General features: G+C 39.0%; 1 protein-coding gene across 1 annotated transcript; it reads left to right on the top strand.

The window, feature by feature from the left end:
• The first annotated feature begins 6,641 nt into the window (after positions 1-6,641).
• LOC129281019 (uncharacterized) lies at positions 6,642-23,611 on the top strand. Its single transcript, XM_064112616.1, has 5 exons — positions 6,642-7,404; positions 15,779-16,081; positions 17,199-17,375; positions 18,054-18,144; positions 20,434-23,611. Exons 1-5 carry the CDS (start codon positions 6,642-6,644, stop codon positions 20,735-20,737), a joined length of 1,638 nt encoding a protein of 545 aa, XP_063968686.1. The 3' UTR covers positions 20,738-23,611.
• Positions 23,612-23,841: the final 230 nt, after the last annotated feature.

Here is a 23,841-nt window from a genome sequence, read left to right as displayed (position 1 = left end):
GAGAGAGGTGGAGAAAGAGACAAAAAAAAGAAGGACAGGAAAAAGGAAAGGGGAAAAAAGAAAGAGAAAGAGAAAGAACAAAAACGGGGGAAGGAGCTGGGAAAAGAAAGAGGAGGGTAAAGAGAGGGAGAGGGAAAGCGCCCATTTGATGTTTACCTGGACGTCGATTTGATATTCTACGTAGGTGCGCCGGATTGGAGTTTGGTAGAGGGGGCGCCAAATTTACGTTCGACCTAGGGGGCGCCGAATTGATGTTCGAACAAGGGGCGCCAAATCGAAATTCGACATACATGTAGGGGCACCGAATTGACCTTCAACCGAGGGGGGGGGGTCGACTGATATAGCGGGCGCCGAATTAATGTTTGAACTAGGGAGCGCAAAAATGATTTCGAACGGGAGGGGAGGGGGCGCCGAAAAAGATGTTCGAACTAGGGGCTCCAAATTGATGTTCAAACTAGGGGGAGGGGGCATCAAAGCACTGTTTGAACTACATGTAGGGGGCGCAAAATGTTCGAACAAGGTGGGCGCCAAATTGATTTTTCTTCCTAGGGGTGCGGAATCGATCTTCAACCTGGGGGGGGGCACCGAATCGGAGTTTGATATAGGGGCGCCGAATTGATTTTGAAACTAGGGGCGCAAAATTGATGTTTGAACTAGAGGAGAGGGCGCCAAATTAATGTTTGAACTAGGGAGCGCAAAAATTATTTCGAACGGGAGGGGAGGGGGCGCCGAAAAGATGTTCGAACTAGGGGCGCCAAATTGATGTTCAAACTAGGGGGAGGGGGCGTCAAAGCAATGTTTGAACTACATGTAGGGGGCGCAAATGTTCGAACAAGGTGGGAGCCAAATTGATTTTTCTTCCTAGGGGCGCGGAATCGATCTTCAACTTAGGGGGGGGGGGGGGCACCGAATCGGAGTTTAATATAGGGGCGCCGAATTGATTTTGAAACTAGGGGCGCAAAATTGATGTTTGAACTAAGGGGGGGGGGAGCGCGAAATTGACGTTTGAACTAGGGGGCGCAAAATTGATTTCGAACGGGAGGGGAGGGGGTGCCGAATAAATGTTCGAACTAGGGAGGGGGCGCCAAATTGATGTTCAAACTAGGGGGGGGGGGAGGGCACTAAAGCAATGTTTGAACTACATGTAGGTGGCGCAAAATGTTCAAACAAAGGGGCGCCAAATTGATTTTTCTTCCTAGGGGCCCGGAATCGATCTTCAACCTAGGGAGGCACCGAATTGATGGTCTACCAAAGGGCGCCGAATTGAAGTTTGATATAGGGGGGGGGGCCAAATTGATGTTCGAACTATGGGGCGCCGGATTAATGTTCGTGGCGCCGAATTGAAGTACGACATGTAAGGGCGCCGAATTGACCTTAAACCGAGGAGGGGGGGGGGGTGCCGAATTGATTGTTCTAACTAGGGGTGCCGAATCAATCTTCAACCTAGGGGGCGCCGTATTGAAGTTCAATATAGGGGGGGGGCGCCGAATCGATGTTCGAACTATGGCGCTGAAGTGAAGTTCGACATAGGGGCTCCGAATTGATGTTCTACCTATCGGTGCCGAATTGATCTTAAACCTAGGGGGGGGGGGGCGCCGAATTGGAGTTTGATATAGGGGGCGCCTAATTGATTTTGAAACTAGGGGCACCAAATTGATGTTGGAACTAGGGGGCGCAACATTTATTTCGAACGGGAGGGGAGGGGGCGCCGAATAAATGTTTGAACTAAGGAGGGGGCGCCAAATTGATGCTCAAATTGGGGGGGGGGGGCGCCAAAGCAATGTTTGAACTAAATGTAGGGGCCGCAAAATGTTCGAACAAGGGGGCGCCGAAGTGAAATTCGATATGTGGGGCGCCGAATCGATGTTCGAACTATGGGCGCTGAAGTGAAGTTTGACATAGGGGCTGTGACGAGATAATAATACACGTTTAAGTCTGGAGTACAGACTAGAAAAAGGATATATCGCTATGTGAACAACGGACCTGTGAGTCGATCGGAATCGTCATGTGTATATTTGTAAATAAACTGTTTTAAACGATTTGACACAGCGTGGCTTGTTTTTCTAGTTCATGAGTGTCTGAATGGAGAACAGGATTCAGAAGGTTTACGTGGGAGTTTGTCCAGGGGCCCGTTGCAGAAAGAGTTGCGTTTAAACGCAAGTCAAAAAATCAATTGCAAGTCCCAAATGCGCGCTGTTGATTGGTTGAAAATCAAGTTGCGCATGATTTTTAGAGATGCGATTGATTGCAACTCTTTCTGCAACGGGCCCCAGGACAGGTAACAGTAAGAGCTTGTCCGGACCAGCAAATGTAACAGTGGGGGCTTGGTGAGAGTCGAACCAGAACTCTCGGCGTAAGTTGTATCGAAGTACCGTATACCGTATAATGCTAGCGCCGGCAGAGTCGCATGAACTTATATTATCGATGCGTGTCCGATCGTATATATTCAACGTGAGGATTGTCATTAGACATTTGCATGGGTGTGTGTACCCGTAGATGTAATACCAGTGTGTGGATATCGCTGTCAGTGTTGTGTATGACGCTGTGTGCATGAGCGCACAAGGTTGAGTATGGCGAGCCGTTTGTTCCATGAGGCGATTCCATGTATTTCAGTGTGTCTCGCTGTGCGATGTGTTTTGTTCACGTAGAGTTGAATGAAATTTGGGTTGATGATATTTCAACTGGTTAACCATTTTTTAAGGGTTGCTGTGTCGGTTGATAGAAACTGACAGTGTCGACTGGAGTCAAGTTGACAGTGTGGTTGGAAAAATTTTCAACTGGGGTGACCGAGTCAGGTTACCGTTTCTGTAGGTTGAGGTCATATCTACAGGGTCAGCCAGGTCAGGTTGACATTTTCTTATGTGGTTGATATAATTTTCAACTGTGATAACCGTATTGGTTATTGTCTTGGCTAAGAATTAAAGGTTTTCTTTAGCTGTTTCTAATCTTTTCAGCGTTGAAGATTAGGGGTCTTTTGTTGACCATGGCGGAATTTTCTTTGGACGATTTCGTTGATTCTCCCAGTGTTCAGAAGTTGCTGGTTCTAAAGAAGGTTTATCTCTTGGAGATTGCTCATCATTACCAGGTTGCTGAGGTAAAGAATACTTGGCGTAAATTAGAAATTCTGAAAGCTGTAATTCAGTGGTTAGTGGAAGAGGAAGATGTCCTTCCACTTGAAGCTTTATCTAAGGTTCCGATTGAGTCTGTGAATGTGGACTTGACAGAAAAAATGCGTTTGAAAGAGTTGGAACTAGAGATAGCGAAAGTTGAGCTTGAACGAGAACAAGTAGTTTTGAGAAGGGAGCATTTGAATGCTAGAGAAAGAGAAGAAATAAAGCAAGTAAAGTCTGATTTGATGTTGCGAAACATGTTCGAATGGTTCCCGTTTTTCAGGAGGGGGAGGAGATAGAGAAATATTTCCTTCACTTTGAAAAGGTAGCTGTTAGTTTGGGTTGGCCGCAAGAAAAATGGTCGCACTTGTTACAATCTCAGTTGAAGGGTAAAGCTCGAGATGCTTATTCAGCTTTGTCAGTTGATGATGCGGGTCGTTATGACGTTGTAAAAGCAGCAGTGTTGCGTGCTTATGAGCTTGTACCGGAGACGTACAGTCAACAATTTCGGAAAACGCGCAAAGATGAGACCGAAACTCATCTTGAGTTTGCTAGGCGCAAACAACAGTTGTTTGATAGATGGAGTTCGTCACTCGATGCAGATAGCTTTGATAAGCTTAGAGAAATGATTCTTCTCGAAGAGTTTAAGCGTAGTGTGCATTTCGATGTTAGGTTGCATCTTGAAGAGCAGCAAATAGGAACGCTTAATGAAGCAGCGAAACTTGCAGATGATTATGCGCTAACGCACAAAATCACAAACAAAAAATCAGATGAGACAAACAAATCTGGAAAGTGGAAAAACAAAAACAAAAATGGTGCTTCAGCACACAACAAGAAAGAAGTAAAACCACAATCTAAAGATGACGAGCAAGAAAAGAAATGCTATGCATGTCACAAGGTTGGTCATTTTAAAGCAAAGTGTCCTACACTTAAAGGAAAAACAAGTGAATCAAGTAATGCACATCCAAATGCATTTGTGAAAAATTTGCAAAGTTCAGAGAGTAGGATTGAGCCAGTTAACTTAGAGAAAGTGAAAATGCAATATGAACCGTTTGTTTCCGTAGGATATGTTTCACTAGCTGGTAGTGTGGAAGCAAGAAAGGTGAAAGTGTTGCGTGATACTGGTGCTTCTCAGTCTTTGATCTTGGAGAGTGTGTTGCCTTTTGGTGAGAAATCTTGTGTTGGAGCTAGTGTTTTGCTCAAAGGAATAGGAGATGGCTTTGTAAAAGCACCCCTTCATGTGGTACACTTGAAATCAGACCTTGTTTCTGGTAGTGTGAAAATGGCTTTGAGACCATCACTTCCGATGGCAGATGTTTCCATTATTCTAGGGAATGATATTGCTGGTGATAAAGTTGTGCCATGTCCAGTTGTGAGTGCTATTCCGTGTGAGAGTAGTAAAACAGAGCAGTTGGTTGCAGAATTTCCTACTGTGTTTCCGTCTTGTGCTGTAACTCGTTCGATGGCAAAGAAAATAGAGTCTGAATCGAAGTCTAGTGAGATAGATGAGGTTAACTTGGGATATTCTTTATTTTGTCGTTTGGTTGATGATGAATGTGAATCAAATGTGAATGAGGGTGCAGGAGAAACTCAAAGTACAGAAGAGAAAAGTAAATGTGAACCAATGCCGATAAGTAAGAGTAAGTTGTTGGCGGAGCAACAAAAAGATCCTCAGTTAGTATCCATGTTTGAGAGAGCGATCTCTGAGGAGGAGGTATTGACCGTGCCTGTTTGTTATTATATGAAGTCAGGTGTTTTGATGAGAAAGTGGAGGCCGATAGATGTTCCTGCTGATGAAGTTTGGAAAGAGGTCCACCAGATTGTAGTTCCTTCTACTTATAGGCCGGAAATACTTAGTCTTGCTCATGAAGCACCACTTGCAGGTCACTTGGGAGTCTATAAGACTCGGGAGAAAATCCTTTCTCATTTCTTTTGGCCGGGTTTACAAAAGGATGTTGCAAACTATTGCAGAAGTTGTCATGTATGTGAGGTAGTAGGTAAACCGAATAAGAAAATACCAGTCGCGCCATTAAAACCAGTGCCAGCGTTCGATGAACCGTTTGCAAGAATTATCATAGATTGCGTAGGTCCGCTTCCGAGGACAAAAGCGGGTAATGAATTCCTGTTTACCATTATGTGCGCAAGTATCAGGTATGTCGAAGCGATTCCACTTAGACGCATCACCGCAAACAATGTGAGCAAGGCGCTGATCAAGTTTTTCACGACTGTAGGATTACCGCGTACCGTTCAGTCTGATCAAGGATAAAACTTTATGTCGAAAATCTGTAAGCAAGTGCTAGGGCAGTTAGGGATTGAACATGTAGTTTCTAGTGCATACCATCCTGAATCGCAAGGAGCACTTGAGAGATGTCATCAGACACTCAAAAACATGCTCAAATCATATTGTTTGGAGACAGAGAAACAATGGGATGATGGAATTCCATTGTTGCTATTTGCTTTGAGAGAATCTGTTCAAGAATCTCTTGGTTTCAGCCCATTTCAGCTCGTGTATGGACATGTAGTCCGTGGACCCCTCAGGTTGTTGAGTGAAAGGTTGTTGTCAGATGAGGAAAATGTAAATATGTTGGACTACGTATCGTCTTTTCGTGAGAGATTGCATCGTGCTTGTTAAGTTGCTAGGAAGAATTTGTCTGATTCTCAGGAGGAAATTAAGTCGTGGTATGACAAGAAGTCCAAGGAAAGGAATTTCAAGGCAGGTGATGAAGTTTTGGTTTTGTTACCAGTAGTTGGTAATGCTTTGCAGGCTAGATGTTCTGGACCGTATACCATTCTGAAGAAAGTTGGTGATGTTGACTATGTCGTCAAAACTCCAGATAGACGAAAGAAAAAGCGTGTATGTCATGTGAATATGATAAAAGCTTATGTTAGAAGAGATGATGAAAAGAGAGCACAACCAGTGTTGAGTGCTGTAGAATCTAAGCTGAATGGTGAAAGTAAAGAGATGTATAACATTGAGAGAGATGAACCATGTGTGAAATTGAAAAATTCAGAGGTTCTAACACACATCAATGACAAACTAATCCACTTGTCTGAGAAGGAGAGGAGGGATGTAAAAGAGCTGTTGAATGAGTATCCGCAGTTATTTGCAGATATCCCATCTCGTACTGATGTTGTTGAACATGATGTTGATGTGGGAGATACCGCCCCAATCAAGCAGGCACCTTATCGTGTTAACCCAGTAAAGATGAAAAATCTTGAAAAAGAAATAGAGTACATGCTGCAGAATGGCATCATCGAGCCAAGTAGCAGCGCATGGTCGTCACCGTGCATCTTAGTTCCGAAACCGGATAAGTCGTATCGTTTCTGTACCGACTACAGAAAAGTTAATTCGAGTACAAAGACCGATTCTTTCCCGATACCGCGCGTAGATGATTGTATTGACCGTATAGGCAAGGCGAAGTATGTGAGCAAATTCGATCTGCTTAAAGGCTATTGGCAGATTCCGTTGACTAAGAGAGCGCAAGAAATATCCGCATTTGCTACACCCCAAGGCATATTCATTACACTGTAATGCCATTCGGTATGAAAAACGCGCCGGCTACATTCCAAAGACATGTGAATAGTCTTGTCTCTGGTCTTGAAGGCTGTGAAGCTTACATAGATGACTTGATTGTGTATAGTGAAGATTGGGAAGTTCATGTACAAAGAATCAGAGATTTGTTCAGGAGATTGTCTGATGCCAAATTGACAGTCAACTTGGCAAAGAGTGAGTTTGGAGGTGCTACTGTTAGTTTCTTGGGTCACGTTGTTGGTTCAGGTCATGTTCGACCACTCTCAGCGAAGGTAGAAGCTATTCTGGCATTCCCGACTCCATCCAGCCGGAAGGAACTGATGAGGTTTCTTGGCATGGCAGGCTACTACAGACGGTTCTGCCATAACTTCTCTGATGTCGTCGCCCCGCTGACCAATCTACTACGCAAGGAGGTGAAGTTCATCTGGTCCAGTGACTGTCAGAGTGCTTTTGACAAAGTGAAAGCACTCCTATCTACCAATCCTGTACTGGTGGCTCCAGATTTTAGTCAGCCATTCTCTCTGATTGTTGACGCTAGTGATGTGGGTGCCGGAGCTGTTCTTACGCAGAAAGATGAACAGGGAACAGACAGGCCCATATCGTTCTTCTCAAGGAAGTTTTCGAGCAGTCAGAGAAATTATTCCACTGTGGAGAAGGAAACTTTGGCATTAATCTTTGCACTGCAACACTTCGAAGTATATGTGAGTGGATCTCAACATGAATTGGACATATGGACAGATCATAATCCTTTGACATTTCTAAGTAAGATGAAAAACAAAAATCAAAGACTTACGAGGTGGAGTCTACTGCTCCAAGAGTACAACTTGAACATTAGACATCTACCGGGAAAAGACAATTATTGCAGACACATTGTCGCGAGTGTAAACTAAATCCTAAACTTTGACCAATTTGATAACATGGAATTTGTGTGAACTTTGAACTCTGGACAATGGAAGTTTAACGTCGTGTGTATCAATGTGAAATTCGGACAATGAAAGTTTGATATCATCAATGTGATAAACAGTGAACGTTTGACATCGTGGTATGTCATCGTGACGTTTTAGCAGTGAACATTTGACCGCGTGTTAATTCATCGTGACATTTGAACTGTGAACGTTTGATATTGTGTATAATCAAGGTGAAATTTGGAAACTGCACTTTCAGTGAACTGTTGAACTTGAAACTTATATCATCATGTGAATTTATACCTAAATGCTTACTTGTCATCTCAACTTAATGGATACTCTGGATTTGAAAGTGAACTGAACTTGTGTTTTTTCTGGATTTCTGGATGCCAACTGTGCTCATGTTTACACTATATATTGGATCAAGTAATCTGAACCTACTGTGAATCTTCATGAACATTCAATGAACCCTAACTGAAGCGATGATGTTGAACTTCGTTGAACTGAAACTATAATTAGAAGAAGATATTGGAAATCAGAAGTTTGAACTTACATCTTGAATGATTTCTCATATTATTGACTTTTGGACTCAGTGAAGCAATGCTTTCTATATTGCTTTTCTTGGAAGTAATATCATGTATTTTCTATGTTGATTATTCATGTGAAATTTCTTATGACTATGTTTATTACAAACATACATGTATTTCAGAGCATGCGTGTAACTTTTGGTGAATAAGTTTTACTACATGCATGCGCTCTCAATACATGTCTGTTTTACTCATTTCATATATACTATGTTTTATATTATGCTTATCTTTTGCCAAAGTACGCAAAATTGCTGCACAAAGAGCGTGAAATTCGATATGTTTTAATGCATTAACTGTGTTTGGTTAAGCGCTTTATTCATTGTGATAATGTTCGTTTATATTAACAAGCAAAATTTGAGTTGCGAACATACTTATTGCAATTTCTTTGAAAAATTATAAGCATGTTTTTAAGGAAGGGAGTGTGACGAGATAATAATACACGTTTAAGTCTGGAGTACAGACTAGAAAAAGGATATATCGCTATGTGAACAACGGACCTGTGAGTCGATCGGAATCGTCATGTGTATATTTGTAAATAAACTGTTTTAACCGATTTGACACAGCGTGGCTTGTTTTCTAGTTCATGAGTGTCTGAATGGAGAACAGGATTCAGAAGGTTTACGTGGGAGTTTGTCCAGGACAGGTAACAGTAAGAGCTTGTCCGGACCAGCAAATGTAACAGGGGCTCCGAATTGATGTTCTACCTATCGGTGCCGCATTGATCTTAAACCTAGGGGGGGGGGGGAGCGCTGAATTGAATTGGAGTTTGATATAAGGGGCGCCTTATTGGTTTTGAAACTAGGGGCGCCAAATTGATGTTTGAACTAGGGGGCGCAAAATTGATTTCGAACGGGAGGGGAGGGGCGCCGAATAGATGTTCGAACTAGGGAGGGGGCGCCAAATTAATGTTCAAACTAGGGAGGGGGGCGCTAAAGCAATGTTTGAACTACATGTAGGGGGCGCAAAATGTTTTAAAAAAGGGGCGCCAAATGGATTTTTCTTCCTTGGGGCGCGGAATCGATCTTCAACCTAGGGGGACACCGAATAGATGTTCTACCAAGGGGCGCCGAATCGATCTTCAACTTAGGGGGCGCCGAAGTGAAGTTCGATATAGGGGGCGCCGAATCGATGTTTTTTCGAACTATGGGCGCCGAAGTGAAATTCGACATAGGGGCACCGAATTGATGTTCCACATATGGGCGCCGAATTGATCTCAAACCTAGGGGGGGGGGGGGGGTGGGAGCGCCGGATTGGAGTTTGATATAGGGGGCGCCTAATTGATTTTGAAACTAGGGGCACCAGATTGATGTTTGATATAGGGGGCGCCGAAATGATGTTCGAACTATGGGGCGCCGGATTAATGTTCGTGGCGCCGAATTGAAGTACGACATAAGGGCGCCGAATTGATCTTCAACAGAGGGGGGGGGGATGTCGCATTGATTGTTCTAACTAGGGGCGCCGAATCGATCTTCAACTAAGGGGGCGCCGAAGTGAAGTTCGATATAGGGGGCGCCGAATCGATGTTCGAACTATGGGCGCCGAAGTGAAGTTCGACATAGGGGCACCGAATTGATGTTCTACCTATGGGCGCCGAATTGATCTCAAACCTAAGGGGGGTGGGGTTGGGCGCCGGATTGGAGTTTGATATAGGGGGCGCCTAATTGATTTTGAAACTAGGGGCACCAGATTGATGTTGGAACTAGGGCGCGCAAAATTTATTTCGAACGGGAGGGGAGGGGGCGCCGAATAGATGTTTGAAATAGGGAGGGGCGCCAAATGGATGCTAAAATTGGGGGGGGGGGGTGCCAAAGCAATGTTTGAACTAAATGTAGGGGCCGCAAAATGTTCGAACAAGGGGGCGCCGAAGTGAAGTTCGATATAGGGGGCGCCGAATCGATGTTCGAACTATGGGCGCTGAAGTGAAGTTTGACATAGGGGCTCCGAATTGATGTTCTACCTATGGGCGCCGAATTGATGTTAAACCTGGGGGAGAGGGGGGGGGGCGCCAAATAGATATTCTACCTAGGGGCGAGGATTGGAGTTTGATATGGGGGGCACCGAATTTATGTTCGACATAGGGGGGCGCCGAATTTATGTTCGACATAGGGATGGGATGCCAAATTCATATTCGACCTTTTCGGCGCCAATTTGATGTTTGTCGTGGGGCGCGAAATTCATTTTCAACCTCGGGAGGGGGCGCCAAATTTATTTTCGACCGTTGGGACGCAAATTTGATGTTTGACAGGGGGCGGCAAATGCATGTTTGACATGATTTTGACGCTCGCGCTTGCATCAATGCTTAGTTAGAAGCCTATCCTGTTCTTGATTACCAAGGTGCTTATAGACTTTCCAAATTTAAGTTCTGAATATCAATAATCTTCAGCTCGCGCTTCGCGCTCGAATCAAATATTAAGATAGATACCCATCCTGTTTATGGTTACAAAATAAGCTGATAATGTCCAGTATTGGGACTGAAATTCAAAACATTTCAGCTCGCACTTCGCATATAATGATTTATTAGATAACCATCCTGTTCATGATTACCAATAGTGATTAGAAAGTCTAACATTTAGGTCAGAATATAAAAAAATTTCATCTCGCCCTTCGCGCTCGGATAAATTGATAGTTAGGTGACGATCCTGTTCATGGTTAGATAAGTGCTTAGAATGTCCAACTTTGGGTCAAAATATCAATAATTTTCAGATCGCGCTTCGTGCTCGCATCAATTATTTAGATCATATCCATCCTGCTCATGGTTACGAAAAGTTTTGGGTCTGAAATTCAAAAATTTACGAAAAGTACATTTTCAGTTTTTTAGTCAAAAAATAAAAATTTAAGCTTGCGTCGCGCTCGCATAAATTGTTTAGTGAGATACTTATGTTCATAGTTACAAAACTAAAAATTGCCAGTTTAGAAGTCGGAAAAACAAAGATATTTAGCTCGCGCTTTGCGATCACATCAGTTGTGTAGTTAGATACCTATTATGTTCATGGTTACAGAAAGTGCTAAATATTACGGGTTTAAAAGTCGAAAAATTATAAATTGTCAACTCGTGCTTCGCGCTCGCATCAATTGTTTAGCGAGATACCAATTATTTTTATTGTTACAAAAAAGTGCTGAAAATTTGCAGTTTTTTAAGTTAGAAAATACAAAAGCAGCTCGAGCTTTGCGCTTGCACAAAAGTGCTCAAAATATCCGCTTTTCATGTCTTAAGATTAAAGGAATAAATCATTTCAAGCTTTATTTCAATTGTTTGATGAGATACCCATTGTTTTCATGATTACAAAAAGTAGGCATACTCATAAAACATTAACTTTCCTAGTCGGAAAATCAACATTTTCACCTCGGGCTGCGCGCTTGCATCAGTTGTTAAGTAAGATACATATTCTACTATTCTGTACATGGTTAAAAAGTGCTAGAAATTTCCAGTTTTAAAATTTAAAATCTAAAATTTCAATTCCTACTTTGCACTCGCATCAATTCGTGAGATACGTATTCTGTTCAAAGTTAAACAAAGTGCTAACAAATTCGGGTCTAAAAGTTGGAAAATCAAATTTTTTTAGCTCGCGCTTCGCGCTCGAATAAATTGTTGAGTTACACCTACCTTTTAACGATTATGAGACTGAAGTACATTTACCAGTTTTCTAGTCGGAAAATCAAAATATTAAGCTCGTTCTTCGCGCTCGCATAAACTGTTTAGTTAGATACCTATTATGTTCATGGTTACAAAAAGTGCTAACAATTGCAGTTCAAAAGTCATGTAATCAAAATATTTCAGCTCGCACTTCGCGATCGCACAAATTGTTTAGTTAGATACCTCTAAAGAATTACGAAGTACATTTCCATTTTTCCAGTCGGAAAGTGAACATTTTAAAGTCGCATCAATATTGTTTGTTTATAGATATGCCCATTATGTTCATTTTGACAGTGAGTGCTTTAAGTCTATTATACTGCTTGCACTGCGCTCGCATTATATGATTGGTGTTATACAATATATCATTTTCATGAGTCACTGAAAACCGTCATCAACAGGCCGCTTTTTATATCAGTATATTAACATTTTCAGCTCGTGCTCGCAATATCCTCTTCATGAGTCACTACAAACTGTACCTTTTCCGATCAGTGTATTGAATTTATTAGCTCGCGCTTTGCGCTCGCATTAATCATTAAGTTACACACACATCTTAACCATGATTATAAACAACTGCTCAGAATGTTAATTTTTTATCATTTTACATGAAAAATAAACAAAAATTCTCATCATTCACTTAGTGAGATACGTATCCTCTTAAAAAAATTCCCGCATGGTAGAAAGTGCTCAAAATGTTCCCACTTCTGGTCAGTACAATAAAATCTCACCGTGCGCTTTGGGCTCCCATTAATCATTCGCAGGGGCGTTGATCCATTTTTCAGGTTGGGGGGGGGGGCAAAATCATGAACCAACGTTCTAAAGGCGCTCGATCACACAAAACAAACAAACTCTCGAACACACACTCACCCACCAACATATACACACTCGAATATATATATATATATTTATATCCCTCTAATGAATATTCATGAGTACTCGAGATAAACGATTGGTCAATTCGCGATCATGTGACAAAGTATAATTTCAATAGGAAAGCACATCGCTGCAAGTAAGCTCCGTATAGTTTTCTTCTAGCTCCGTATATATTTCGATATACTTTCATGGGGAGAACTGCGCATGCTCATGCTCGATATGTTCCCTCAACGTTAAACTGCGCATGCTCCCTGACCGATATCCGCAGAAATAAATAAATGAATAAATAAATAAAATACAAGCTTTTGCTCAAATTACTTACCAATTTGAAAAATCAGTGTGAAATCAGGTCTAGATCATCATGCAGAAAATTTAATTCCATGACGGCCTTTCATACAGGATTATTCAAATACCTAACAGGGTGAGTCAGGATCCTGCGCGTTTACAATTTGAGTGCAACTGCAAAAGAGCAGCGCAGCGGACCTCTCATTAACTGCAGTCGGGCAAAACGAGGGCAAAACGTTATGTTTGCCCCCCCCCATCCAATATTTTCATTGGTTGGGCAATCCCCCCCCCCCTATCCCCAGGATCGACGCCTCTGATCATTCGTTGAAAAACACAAATTCATCTTTATCTAAAAACGTGCTAAAATGACAACTTTTGAGATAGGAATATACAAAATGCTTTGAGCTCGTATTACTTGATTCGCGAGATTCACAGCCATTTGTTTATTTTAAAAACATGCTTAAAGTTTCCAGTTGTCAGATTAGAATATAACAAACTTTCAGCTCGTGCTTTGCGCTAGCATGAAATATTTAGTTATATACATGGCCTCCCATCCTAACAGTTTTAACGAGAAACACGACCTAATTTTTTTTGATATTCTAGCCTGACAACTGAAAATGACCTTTTCATTTTATCATTATAAATGTTTTCAGTTTGCATTCATTTTTTGAAATTAGATATGCATCGTGTTCATCATAACAACTACTTTGGCTTTCAGGATGAAATACATGAAAAAAATCAGATCGCGCTTCGCGTTCACATTTTTATTTTATTTAGGCCTTGTGAGATACCTCAATATGTTTTGGTTTGTACCCCCGCCATTTTTTTTTTATGTTGGTGCCCTCTACAAAAGTTCAAGCCCCCCCCGTGCGACCCTGCTGAATAAAAAGTATTTGCTTTTTAGTGGATCCCTCCATTTTCTCAGATCTTTATAATTTGTATGATAATTTGCTATACATAATGTTTTGTTTTGTTTTACTTATGGAAAAATATCATGTATTGTACATACCTCAGTCTATATTGTTTTTACAAGTTTCATTTGCAAATGTCATTGTAATTATTTTCGATCACTTTACTTTGTTCTGTTGAAAGTGAAAGAAATCAAATTGAATTGAAATGAATCCCAGTTACGCCATTGATTAGGAGATTGAGTCGATTGCCTTCGAGATTGCATTATTCCCAAGAGGTTATTAATAATGTAAATCAACTAGTAAAGAAATTACAGCTCAAATTCAGATATTCAGAAATTACCGCTCACACATTATTCTAGTAGGGCCTATTCTGGTGAGAAATTAAAAATGCTTAATACAGAAAACAGAAAATCTCTCGCGCTTCGCGCTCGCATTTATCACTTTAAAAATGTATATTTATGGATTTTTTTCTTCATGATCACATTAAAACAGTGGTCTTCAATCCCCCCCCTTTTCACATGTGATTATGTAATAAGATAATTTTACATGCATTTAAGGTAAAAATGTTTGCCTGGCGGGAAGGGAGGGCGCCATTTTTCGAAAAGTACACAGGGGCGCCAAAATCAGGTCGAACCCCCCCCCCCTCTCTACAAAATCCTGGATCCGCGCCTGATTTAAACTTAACCCTGGTAGACTCTATACTGTACATGCTGTAGGTAGACTTGAGACATTCTGGAAAAAGAGGCCTTGATAAATTTCAAGAGGCATTTTGGGATAAAAGTTGGAAACCGGGCTATCTTACACAATTCAAATGTGCTGCCAATTTGACCATTAAGAATCTTATTTATTCAGTATTTCTTTTTTATGATATTCGCTTTTACACGCATGGATACTGCAAAATCCTGCATACACAATGTGTACCATTCGGGGAAATTTGTTATTTCTGTTGTGAATGATTAATTATGCAAATTTATGAATCTTTCAAAACTATTGTATAATTTGATAATTTGAGCTTATACGTGAATAATGTGTGGAACAAATAGCATTTGCAACATTATGAATAATTACACGGTCCATAAATATAATATAACAGTCAATATTTATGTATGTTATTGTTCTTTGAATGTCTTTCATTGTATTTTCTCATATTTTACAAATGTTTGATACGAGATCTTAAAAAAAACCACTTATCAATGGCAGAAGAATATTAAGTTTAAATGATTAAATTATTTGATATTATTTTTTATACCAAAATCGTTAATTATAATCTGGGTGAAATACCCACATTCTCTCTCGAGAATAGACCAGTTCGTAGTTACTTCTGAGACAATTTTGGTCAAATGACCTTTCATTTCTTTCATTAAGATAGGTAGATTTCAAAGCAAGAAATTACGTATGCATGCCTTACCTAGCGGGATGAAGAAATTGAATAGACCAGGTGACTAGAATAGCACATCAATGAACACTCTATGAAGTTATTTGTTGCATTTCTACTTTGAATGCATACTAGAGGATGTTGTACAATGTACTTGGCAAACTGTGAAATATACCAGTCATTCGTGGACGCATTTTTTTGTGGATGTGAATGAAAAACACAATTCAAAACAAAATATGAATAATCAAGACATCGAATTTGGTGCTTATCTCATTAGATTTTAAACCACCATGTCACTTTAGTACAAATGGCCTTCGTCTGATCATGCGCAGAATCTTCTGATCATGCGCAGAGTGGAACTACGAACTGGCTTATTCTAAGTTTACTGTTCTGATTTAATGTAGTGCCCGAGAGTGTGACTCTATCTTTCATTTTTGAGAGCTACGCTTCTTTTATTTTTATCCTTTTTTTTTCATTTCGACCGCATTTTACTAAACCTTTTTATTCTTTATATGCCGAGGCAGACTATATATATTGCTATCATCTCTTCCAATTTACATATGTAATAGAAGAAGGATACATAGGATGTTATCGCTTCAATTCATCTGAGTTTACTGAGCTTCAAACGCCTTGCGGAAACAGGTATGCTGGCCTGCAAAACTTGACGATACCTAACTGCATAACCTGGTGCCATCACTCCGGAAACGCCTATACATATGCTGGGGTATACAAAGGCGACACTTGCCTGTGTGGGAATGCATCGCTGGCCATTGATCAGTCAGCCAGTGTCCAAGAATCGTCATGCAACTCCCCTTGTACTGGAAGAAACATAGAGTATTGTGGAGGATCTTCTCACATCGCTCTGTTTAATAGTAAGAAAGGATTTTGATGGTTATCGGTAATATTCGTAATCGAAATACGAGTCTTTAGCTTAACCCTAAAAGGAACGGGTGATAATTTTTTTTTCATATAAATTTTACGGCGATATCTTTGTGCGTTTTGTAAAAAAAAAATCACGAGAAACATTGAGGGGGGGGGGGGCATCCTGGCCTCCAGTCCTTTTAGGGTTAAGGGGCTATCTCCTTGCGCTCGCAATTGTAGTTTGCAACGAAAGATTTGGCTAGTTGCAGAGACGTCTTCGTGACGTCTCCGTCATCTAAAAATTATGAATTTTTTAAAAGACTCCTTTGAGCCTTCCAGTCGTCGCGACGTTCCCGGGACGTTTCCATCAGTTTCAGGGACGTCTTGGAATATCCTTGACTGCTGAGACGTCTCCGCAATTTGGTCAGCAGGAGACTTAAGAGACTGATGAGACCCAGTGATTAACTACTGGATTATAGACTCTACGATGTCTCCAGGCCCCAGAGAAGGTTACAAGCATTTTATCCGAAAGACACGGGGATTTTATTCCACAGTCTCAGAGAAGTTGCAATTACGCCCTGCTTGACAAATATTAAGTGTCAGCTAAATATCCTTGCGAAAAAAAATGAGTTTTTAAAAATATTTGTCAAAATTTAATTAAGTGATATTTAAAATCGCACTTATGCCCCCTTTAACTATAAGGTGGAATAATATATCTATAAAGTTTGGCATTTTCTCATAATTGCGTCAGTAGATACAGTAAACTTTCTTGCTCTATTGCTGCGCCCATTACGAGTGACCCTTTATTGGAATACTTCCTGATAAAAAAAATAGATAGAAACAATTCCTTCCCTCTAACATCCCATTTCGCCACATTTTTAGGGTTAAAACTGGTTAATCTCCACTTGCATAGTTGGATTGAATTATCAAATTTTCATACCTTCTCTATTGTTACTCTAGTCGAACAAAGCAGGCAAAGCGTTAATTGGGATGATCGTTTAACGACTTCAGGGCCAGGATAAGTCTCATATTCATTGAGGTAAAATGGATATCGATATAATCTTGGATCAATTGAACAAAAAAGATATCATATTGGTTTACATCGGACTACCTTTTCTATGTTTTCAGTTTCAATGCTCTCTGTCGAGACAACCAGCACCCAAAAAACGGTTTCGGACACTCACAACTCTACCGAGATTATTGTTACGAATGGATATTCGATTACCTCACTCGAAACATCAACTACATCTGAAATCTACAAATGCAATCAGACATGTCAGATGGCAGGAGTACAGTATTCCAAAGGTAAGTATCCTTAGCGAACGTAGAGGGCAGTAACACCGGCAACTGCAAAGTGTTGACGCCCGCAGTAATCCAAGCTATACATAACTGACGAAAACGTTGGGATGGATGTGGCCAGTTTGAATTTTTGTGACAGCCAACTAGACCATGTAATTGGTACTATACGACCTGAAATTAATGTTCAATGAATAAAACTGTCAAAATCAAAGTCACTATAGATTATATCAAAGAAAAGAGGTTGAGGCGTAAGTTAAGTGTTACATATAAAGCAATGTCCATAATCATCGTGAATATGCATTAAATGCTGAAGGCTGTTGTTTTTCTATAAACTTTCGGTTTTTTTTAATCCATTAAAACATAATTGACAACATGAAATATATTCAATATTTAAAAAATGTTTAATGATATACCAAACATCAATATAATGTACTTGTATCGAGTTCAAATGTGCTATCTAACCGATTGCTTTGTAGTACATTATTGGAATTGGACAAATAAAGAAATGGAGTTGAATCGAATTTATTTATTTCGGAGAAGAGTAAAAACTATTATTAACCGTATCAGACATCTGAGCAGAGCAACTTTAATACATTATTGCTTGCATATGACTGTGATCAAATGGTTGGTCAATATTGCTTTATTATTGCGTGTTATAATTTTTTGGATTTTTTTTTCATCCAGGAGGACAAGTTGGTCTGATCATAGCGGTGGTAATTCTGTTGCTGTATGCCATGGTTGTTACTATTTTTACAATATTGCTTTTTCGGCAAAGGTAAGTTAACATTTGTAATAATGATAATAATATGGCGCAGCTAATATAATTACATATACCCTACCTTGCCTGATACTGGGTATCATATTATTACCCCGACTGTAGCTGAGCCGCCGTTTTGGCGCTAAAGCAATCAAGGAATCTTACCGGGTACCCATTCACCTTACCTACATGACCTATGTCGAGTGCAGCACAATTAAGTGGGCACATTTCTTGCAGAAGGAAACTACGCCATGACTGGGTTTTGAACCCACGTCCCTGCCACGTCCCTCTGATTGAAAGACGAAAGTCGTAACCACTAGAGCACGAACGACGTCCCCAAAATGATACGAATGACTTTACTAGTCGAGGCACTTTAACCGGGACTTTAACCAGTTTTGAATCAGCAATAATATTGAAAATTTAAACTGTAATTTCAATCGTTCAATTAATTTAAACATGAATAATGTGACCCAGCAATAATGTGTTTTGCATGACTGTTCATAAGGTATAAAAGTGGTTGGACTATTCGCTGAATAGAAGTTATACATTTAGAAAACTATACAATATATAATAGAATCATTAAATGAAGAGTTTAGTTGCAAAAGGGCTTAGGTCCACTTTGGACCATTCTGAGAAAAACCATGTTTTTTATTCTCACTTACTGCAATATTCTTATGAGAAACTAAATTGTCATGATGTACTACCCTATCATGTGAACATAAAATTGGGTATAAAATTTTTATCTATAAATTCTTTTAAAAATTATCATTGTGGACCTAAGCCCTTTTGCAAGTAAACTGAAATGAATCCAATCTATTTTGATTTAAAAAAGTGATTTTTCTTTGCCACTTTTTTCACGTTTTCATGTAAATTTCAAATTTTCTTTGTTTTAATCAGAGCAACTAAAAATACAGAGGTTTTGAGACAGAAAACAATAAAATTAATGAACAATGGACCTAACCCCTTTTGACAAATGAGCTCTTCAGAAGAGTTTGTTTGCAAAAGGGGTTAGATGCACTCCAAGAAAATCATTTTTTTTTATTCTCCTATATTGCATATTCTTATGCGAAACTAAATTTTCAAGATTCCCTACCATGACAACATAAAATTGGGTATAAAATAAATCTACCTTTATTCATATTTTTTAAAATATTCTATTCCAAAAAAATTCGGTGTGGACCTAATCCCTTTTGCAACTAAACTGAAATGGACCTAACCCATTTTGAAAAAAAAAGGATATTTCTTTGGCCATTTTTGATCACTTTTAAATAGGAATTTCAACTTTTCTTTGGTATCGTCTTACAGAGCTACTAAAAATCTATACATTGAGACCAAAACAATCAAATTTGATGAAAAATGGACCTAACCCCTTTTGCAAGTGAGCTCTTCAAATAAAGTCACGCCTTTTCCAGACAGATCGAGAAATAGGACAGTGTTATTAAATCTAAGCATTCATACTGTACGGCACTTTCTTGGAACGATTGGATGTCAATACTTATGATTATAGCTGGGAATGAACCCAATATTGGAATGAGAGAAAAAATGTTTCTTCATCAGTTGGGGATATTTAATCAAAATTAGTCCCGTGTTATAACCTTAAAAAATTACAAAATTTGTTCAGGTTGTGATGCGGTACCGATCCGAAATATCATATTGCATGCTCGATCTGTCTGGGAAAAACGTAACTTTATTTAAGGATTATATTATATAGTTCTCTACATGTATAACTTCAGCGAATAGTCCAACCACTTTTTTTTGTTGGTTTTTACATTAGATGAATTCAGTGGCCCGTATTCTGACCTCGGGTTTAACTTAAACCCTGGTTTAAAGTTGTGGTTTAACTATGGAGAGACAATTGGAGCAGAAATTCCTAACAGTACACATTAAATTTACTAACTCATATGACACCCTAATTGTTCATAATTGTCTGGGAATGATATTACTGAAGTATTTTTCTTCATTATGAAAGCAAAAGGAAACAAAAAGTGAACGTAAGAAATATACAATATAAACATATTTTTGATTTTTGTTTGGCTCCCTATAATTTTAGCACAGAGTTAGACCGTGGTCTATAAGTTAAACCAGACTTCAGAATACAGGCCAGTGACTCCAGTCTTGTTTTAACATGGCTTATTCCGTTTATTTATGTGTAATCGTGATAACGTGTTTCTATGTCAACGGATTAAAAAATATTTGTGAAGTGATCATTATATCAAACACATGCACTTGCTGATTCATCATAGTGTGTCTTTTGGGTCGCTCACGCGTGACATAACATTTGCCCTTTCCATTTGTATCATTATATAGACGCAGAGGACTGACTGCGGAGACTGAATGTAAGGAACCCGATCCTTACATGGACCTACAGCCCAGACCTGAGGCCGAGGGAGACAGAACCTACCAGGAGATGGCAACAATCTCAAAGACTTTGTCCAAGACTCCAGAAGATGGATCTCTACCGCAAGAACCAACTGATCCCGCTATCTACGAGAATCAGGTTGCTCATATGTACCATGAATATGATGAAGACAAAGCCAATGAAGGCGGAACATATGAAACGGTTTCCTCCCCAATTCGAAGAAATCAAAACAGTTATGTAAATAGTGGATAAAATGGGGACACTTTTTGTAATTACAATTAAACTTGGTTTTCTTGGTATGGAACTCGGATCTATGGGTCAAATTGTTTGATTTGAAGGGCAAAATAAATTGGTGAATGAAAAGAGGATGATGCTGATGTCCATGAAATGCTGACCCTCGTGGCCTGAAAGGTAAAATTACTATTCCTAATAATGTAGGCCTGGTCTATTTGTAGAATTCTTACTCAATTTAAGAAGAAAATGTCCCATTGGTCTACAACCGTTTCGTCTAATTCCCGTTCCGTCTCATCCCACAAATTTGTCATTTCCATATAGCACACGTACTAATTTGTCTTATTTCCAGTTAGGCTATACCAATTTCGTCTAATATCCACTTGTCTAACTCCATTTGGTATGCATAGTTAGATGAATTGTTTATGAACCGATATTTAATTTGACAAAGAACAAATTAAGTAGACGAGGTTGAAATGAAATCAATTGAGAATTATACTCTTTAAAGGTCAAGTCCACCCCAGAAAATTGTTGATTTGAATCGATAAAAAAAAATAACGCTGCAAATTTCATCGAAATCGGATGTAAAATAAGAAAGTTATGACATTTTTAAGTTTCGCTTATTTTTCACAAAACAGTTTGACGCTCAACTTAGCGATATGCAAATGAGAGAGTCGATGATGTCCATCACTCACTATTTCTTTTGTTTTTTATTGTTTGAATAATACAATATTTCAATTTTTACAGATTTGACAATAAGGATCAACTTAATTTAACCATAAAATGTTAAAATAATGATAATTCCACATGTTCAGGGAGAAATAAAACTTTGTTTCACTTGACGAGGAGGAGAAAAATAGAATATTTCATTTAATAAAATACAAAATGAACAGTGAGTGGGTGACGTCATCAGTCTGCCAATTTGCATACCGATCAGGATGTGCATATAACTGTTTTGTGAAATTAAGCGAAACTTTAATCATAACTTTCTTATTTTACATCTGATTTTGATGAAATTTTCAATGTTTTGCTTGTTGGAATTTTCTCCTTTTTTTCAAATCAACATTTTGTTGGGGTGGACTTGATTAGGTCGGTATCACACCAAGCACACTGAGCAGTGGAGACCTAACGGCAATTAGACCAAATTACAAAATAGATAGTAGACCAAATCTCATGCGGTATTAGACAATCTGAGAAGCAAACAAACTGGTTGTATAGAGATGGTCCATTGTAAATAATAAACCAACCGATGTGTTGGTAGTGAAATTAGGTTTCATACAACAGAATATATTATAATCGAATGCACTCACAAGGAATAAACATGTATTTTACAGATCTAGCTCAGAGATCCCCAATTTAGGGGTGTTGATTCTGTACAGTAATGGCAGGTGGTCGGTCCCCACCTGCCATCCCTATCTCCGGTCATGACTGCACATCTCGGATAAACTTGCTGCAATTTTATTCGCAGCATAATGTGTGCGTGTGTTATGTGTTGTGTGTGTGTGTGTGTGGGGTGGATGTATGGGCGTGCTTTGGATGTGTGTATAACTATATATAAACTTTTTTTATACTCACTGTATATACATGTATAATGATGATGATAACAATGATAGTTGTAAGAAATATTAGTATTACCTCATTACAAGTCGTCTGAAGTACTATAATGACAATGCACAATTTACTTTACTAAACTAAATAATATACTACATGTATATACAACATAATCTCCATCAAGAATAGAATAATAATAAACAAAATAATTGGAGAAAAGCTGAAGAGAGTTTCTTTTTTTCCCCTTCCAAATGTAAACTATTATTCTATTCTGTTTATTATATTATATATATATGACGGGGCTACATTAATTCTAAGGTCATAAGCCATTTTAAGCGTTTGTATGTTGTAAATGTGTTACACTAAGCTAATGTATATATACTTATAAATTTACATATTGCTCAATCATGCTTTATCTCTGACAAACTTGCTACAATTTTATTCGCAGCATTATGTGTATGTGTGTTATGTGTGCGTGCGGGGTGGATGTATGGGTGTGCTTTGGATATGTGTGTAACTATAGACTTAATAATGATGATAATAATAATGATAGTTGTAAGAAATATTAGTATTACCTCATTGTAAGTCGTCTAAAGTACTATAAAGACAACGCACAATTTACTTTACTAACATAACTAAAGTAAAGAATATACTATATACAACCTGCTCTCCGTCAAAAATAGAATAATAATAAACAAAGCTGGAGAGAATTTCACTTTTAATAGTTTTCATTCCAAACAGAAACAATTACTTTATTATGTTTATTATATTTTATACATACATGTATGACGGGGCTACATTAATTGTAAGGTGATAAGTGATTTTAAGCGTTTGTATGTTGTAAATGTGTTTACGCTATGCTAATGTATATAAATACTAATTTACATACTGCTTAATAATTGGTGTGTTGGAGGGAAGAACTGTGTTCAAGTGCAACTCAAGTAATGATTCCAATAAGTTGAAAATCGAGTTTTAGCGCTAATAGACTTTTGTAGAAAGCCAAATCGCTTATGCAAGCAAATTAATATTTAAGCAAATAAATTACTTTGTTGCACATTGTACAAAACTACCTTATAACGAAAATATTGTTCTTATTTTCTCTCATATGTCTAATTGATGGATTGTCTGAATTTTATTAGCATGGAGCAAAGGCATGATAGGAAACAGCTCTCGTCTTCGATCTCGATGTCTTCATTTGAAGTTTTAGTCAGATTTCAACTTTCTTGAAATCCCACTTGGTCTGACGTTAGCAATATAAAGTTTATGCAAACGTGGGTCGAAATGTTCGTGAACGCACAAAGATCACAATGTAATACATTATGAATAAAATATACATTTAGCCTTTCTCTTTGTCGTGTGTCTAATCGAGTCACTTGTTAGATGGTTGCGGATATGGAGGGTTGGGAAGTCAACTGATAAATGTAAAAAATGATAAGGGAAAGAAATTGACCATGAAGGAAAGATGTCAACTGTCGACGTACCTATTGGTTAGAATCTGCCCATATTGGGTAACAAGTGGAATGCCTCTGGCCGTCTCACCTGCATCACGCGATTTAATATAGCAGCAGTGCTGA

Source organism: Lytechinus pictus, chromosome 17, assembly GCF_037042905.1.
Source record: "Lytechinus pictus isolate F3 Inbred chromosome 17, Lp3.0, whole genome shotgun sequence".
Classification (NCBI taxonomy): Eukaryota; Metazoa; Echinodermata; class Echinoidea; order Temnopleuroida; family Toxopneustidae; genus Lytechinus; species Lytechinus pictus.
This window is presented reverse-complemented; position numbering and strand designations above follow the sequence as displayed.